The following is a 4,210-nucleotide window of genomic DNA, read 5'->3' on the forward strand; positions in this document are numbered from 1 at the left end:
TGTGTGCGCATATGTATGTGTTTATATAAATATGTATATGTTTATATAAAAACACACACTACACAGACACACACATAAAAACTGCATAATTACATTGGTCCACTCTCTCAAATAGCATGTGCTTGCCACTGGGCAATACAAATAGTTCAACTCTATGGTATTAAGAAGGTAAAACAACTTAAGCCATTAGAAACGATACAGTCACATCTAAGTCCCATACATGTAGCATCAGCTACATCCAGTTAAAAACAAAACTGATTATTCCTGCAGCCCCCCCAATTGCTGATTTGATTTTAATTCAGAGAATGAATATATATTTAAGAACAGTTACATTTCAATAACAACAAATCACCAGTTTACCTATGTCCTTTTCTGTGTATAAACCCCACATACGAGACAGTAACAATACAACAAGATATATATATAATGTTCCATTACTGCTGACTAGGTGCAATATATACAGCAGGAAAAGTGCATTCCAAAACAAATAAAAACAAAAGAAGAAATACAGTTCTGGAACAGGGTTTGGGAAACCATTTTCTACCTTAAAATAGTGACTCTTCTAAAACATCACCATGCATGTTTCCATTTTTGGTAACAGCATCCATCTCTGAATGGGTGGGATTATGTCATTGTAGCTTCTCCCTTGTATGTTGTTTCAAGCCATTTCAAGTCAGTTTTCAAAATAAATTTTTAGAAGTGTATTTGTGATTAGATTTGATCTCCAATACAACCAGTATCTGGGTCTGTGACTGTTTAATGGAATTACTTATACTGAATGTCACATGCCACGGGTCCTTTTATGTTGAAGCCAAGGTAGAAGGATATCCTGCCATTATATCGCACATTGGCCCGTCTGTGTGGATGCACTTCAATTGTCTTGTCAGCATAGCAGGCATACACTTTTCCCATTCTAGTGACCCCTTGGACACGAGGAAGCATAGCCCGAACTCCGCTGTTCTTCCACACCTGACCAGTGCCCCACTTTTGATTGATTAGATCTTGATCTCTGATGGTATTCTGAGATAAGCAGCTGTCTATTCCTGATTTGTGGATCAGTCTGCTCAACTCAACCCCACTGCCCAGGAAGAAGAGAGGCCTGAGGCAGCGGGAGCGAAGTTTCTTGCTGTACTTTCTTTCAAAGGAATTTTGCATGTACTGCACAATCTCACACAACTTTTCCACAGCAATCTTCTGGTCATTTTTCTGGATGGGGTACCATTCAGTATCATGTGCAGGCCAAAACAGTAACAGGGCTAAGAGATAAAGTTCAGGAGATTGGTTGGTCTCTTGTTCCTTCAACACATTTAATAGCATGGATTTAAGTGTTTGTTGGAGATGGGTGGGACCTTGAGACGTTTGTTCCACTGAGCTCAAGGCCATGTTAGGCATGATGTAATTTTCGGTACTAGTAGTTGTCCTGGTCAACTCGTACACCCTCTCCCACCACGTTATAATCCCCAGGTTGGACATTTTCCGATATAATGCAGGAAAGCTGTCAGCTGTGTTCTCTGTAGGTAGCTGGACTTCAAGGGGAGACTGATATCCATGGCTTTGTCTTGCATATTTCTTGGAGCACTCAGTGACATTCTGCCAAAGGTAATCTGGATCCTCCTTCATGATGGGTGTGGAATAAGTGAGGAACCACTCAAAAAAGGCACATTTCTTGTCAACTTCACCTTTAATACTGGTCATGAGAGAGTCAAACTGTCTAAGCCTGTTGTCTTTCAATAAATCACAGAGAGATGTTTCTCCAGTAAAGATCTTCCTTACTGCCTCTGTATCACAGCTCCCTTTTTCAGAAAGGTATTCAAAAATTCGTTTGGCAACTTGTATATAACCAAACTTTCCCCTACAGTTGAAGATGTTAGACTTGTTTGATATGCCATCATCTTCAGTGGTTGGTTCTTTTTCTTTTTTTGCTAGTTCTTCTTCATGTTGGAAGGCCATAATTGCTTTTTTTGCAATTGTCAAAATTTCCACAATAGATGCACCCTGCTCACATTTTTTGAACAAATGGTGTTTGTGAACTTGCCCCAGTGTGTCAGCAATGAAGGAATTTGTAGGCATTCTTGCCTGAGCTTTATGTGCTGACTTCTCAGCCTCATCATAGTCAGACCTTTTGAGGTAATAGAGTCGTGCCAGCGCTTGATCGAAAAATGGGTTATTCTGAAAAATGTCTGAGGCCACCTGTAAGGCCCTCACACTTTTGCCCACACCTTCTGTGTTTAGATCTAGAATGATTCTGGAAAAATCCATTTGGTCTTCTTTTTTCCTTTTGGCCACACCTTTATTGTTTTCATCCGGAAAAGAAGTATCCTCCTCCAGTGTCACTTTTCTCTCCCTCTTTGTTAGCAAATGTTGTACTAAACGTTCACACTTTCTGCCAAAATACTTCAGAAAATCCATTGTAATACTACTCAGAGTAAAAACTTTTGCAAGTGACCGAATGCACTGAGTGGCAATTAGGGGGTGACACACACGGACAACATCATTTTCTATCAGGTTTTCACATGTTGAGAAAGTGACTAATAACTCTGTAAAAAGCGCCATTTGTGTCTCAAAAGACAGCTGTTCATTGATTGGACTTGGGGGGCCTAAATACTCCTGGCATTCTGATTTCGAAAGGCAGAAGTCAGGAGCATAGGAGGTTAGCAGTGCTAAGAATGAAAACATTTTTATATCTTTTCTAAAGCTTGCTGCCTGCAAATTCAAAAGGGATGAAGTCACTTGTTCCACATATTTTTCACTAAAATCATACCGCAGTAGGTTGAATCCATGGAATTTTCCACAGCTTTTCCCATGACTCTTACGAATCTCAGTTTCTTTTTCTCTAAATTGCCTTTGTTCTTCCTCAGAGAGCTTTGCTTCTAGGCACACATTTCGCAGACCCATGTTATTTACCTTATCTGCACGTACACAATTCAAAATGGTAAGCACTGGAATTTTTGCATCAATGTCTTTGCCAGCAATTGCTTGAATCAAGTTCTGTTGCAAAACATCATTTTGGGGAAGATTGTCCATCAGGAGTAGGACAGTCTTCTGCCCCCCCTCCTTGAACAACGTGATCACGTCTTGGGCAATGCTCTGGGTTGCAGTGCCGCGTTGTAGAACAGCACACATAAATTTGTCCCTGAGGTCCCACAGCACTTGCATGGCCAGAGTGGTGGCCCCACTTCCTGGCTGGTGGAACAGATTGGCAAATGTGACAGTGTAGTGACATTTTTGGTCTTCTTGAATTAGATTAATGATTTTACTGTAGCCATCCCTCTTGACAAAGGCTGATCCTGCATTTTCAGCTATTTGAAAGTTCGCCCATTGGGGTGGACCACCTTTGTAAAAGTCAGACTCAATTTTCACGGCATGCTCTGGGGGGATTTTGTTGTTTGCAGAAAGAAAATCTCTAAGTGGTATGAGGTGGTAGCCCAGATTGCCACCTACGATGGGGTCACCCAGCAATGCATCTGCCATGAGGACTGTTTATAACTCTAACCTGTTTTAGCTGAAACCGAGTAAAAGCACACAGTGTCCATCCCTGCTTAGCTAAAGACTCCTGTCTTTTCCCTTACTTTCAGTGTGGATGTTGTCTTCAGTGTGTTAATGCAAAGGACATGACTGATAAAGTAGATATATCCTGTGAAAAAGAAAGCAGAAAAAGGCAGCGGGTCATTTAAATTAGAAAATTGATCAGCCTTAATCTGGTTTAAATAACATGGAAAAAAATCAATCGCTGGCCATTTATGTGTAATCAATGTTTTTGAATACAACAACATTAATGTAAGCATTATTACTATTCTTACAGAAAGTAATATCTGGCCACAGATGTTATCATATTATGTTATCAGTGAGTTCTCACATCATAAACAGCATACTAGCTACATAACACTCTTACTATACTGTCTAAAATAGTGACCTAAAAATGAGCATTTTAACTTTCCTTGCTAACTAGCTTATATTAACTATTAAACAGTGTTAATATTCTGCTAAAAATGATATGGATAAAAAAATAAATCACTGCACAGCTATGTAAAATCTACTCTTTCAAATACAGCAAAATTCATGGAACCACGTTGTTACTCTTTGTTGACTGCCATACCTAATGTAATATAAATAATAAATATAAATAATGTCTAATCATATTTCAAAAACCTGTGACATTCATGCACATTGTCATATTTTGTCACAATAGTATGTTATTGAGAGAAGGTTT

At 39.3% G+C, this 4,210-nt stretch overlaps 1 protein-coding gene across 1 annotated transcript; it reads right to left on the reverse strand.

Moving 5' to 3' along the window:
- Nucleotides 1-765: 765 nt before the first annotated feature.
- Nucleotides 766-3,471, reverse strand: LOC118771556 (sterile alpha motif domain-containing protein 9-like). The gene is made up of 2 exons (XM_036519564.1): nucleotides 3,065-3,471; nucleotides 766-829 (listed from the first exon to the last, which is right to left on the reverse strand). Exons 1-2 carry the CDS (start codon nucleotides 3,469-3,471, stop codon nucleotides 766-768), a joined length of 471 nt encoding a protein of 156 aa, XP_036375457.1.
- Nucleotides 3,472-4,210: the final 739 nt, after the last annotated feature.

Source organism: Megalops cyprinoides, chromosome 24 (assembly GCF_013368585.1).
Source record: "Megalops cyprinoides isolate fMegCyp1 chromosome 24, fMegCyp1.pri, whole genome shotgun sequence".
Lineage (NCBI taxonomy): Eukaryota > Metazoa > Chordata > Actinopteri > Elopiformes > Megalopidae > Megalops > Megalops cyprinoides.

What these genes read in the sequence shown, in the direction of transcription:
- LOC118771556 (XM_036519564.1), bottom strand. Translation starts at nt 3,471, where the DNA reads ATGGCAGATGCATTGCTGGGTGACCCCATCGTAGGTGGCAATCTGGGC. An exon ending in ATTGCCCAAGACGTGATCAC is followed by an intron (nt 830 to 3,064) that starts GTTGTTCAAGGA and finishes ATATAATGGCAG; the next exon opens with GATATCCTTCTACCTTGGCT.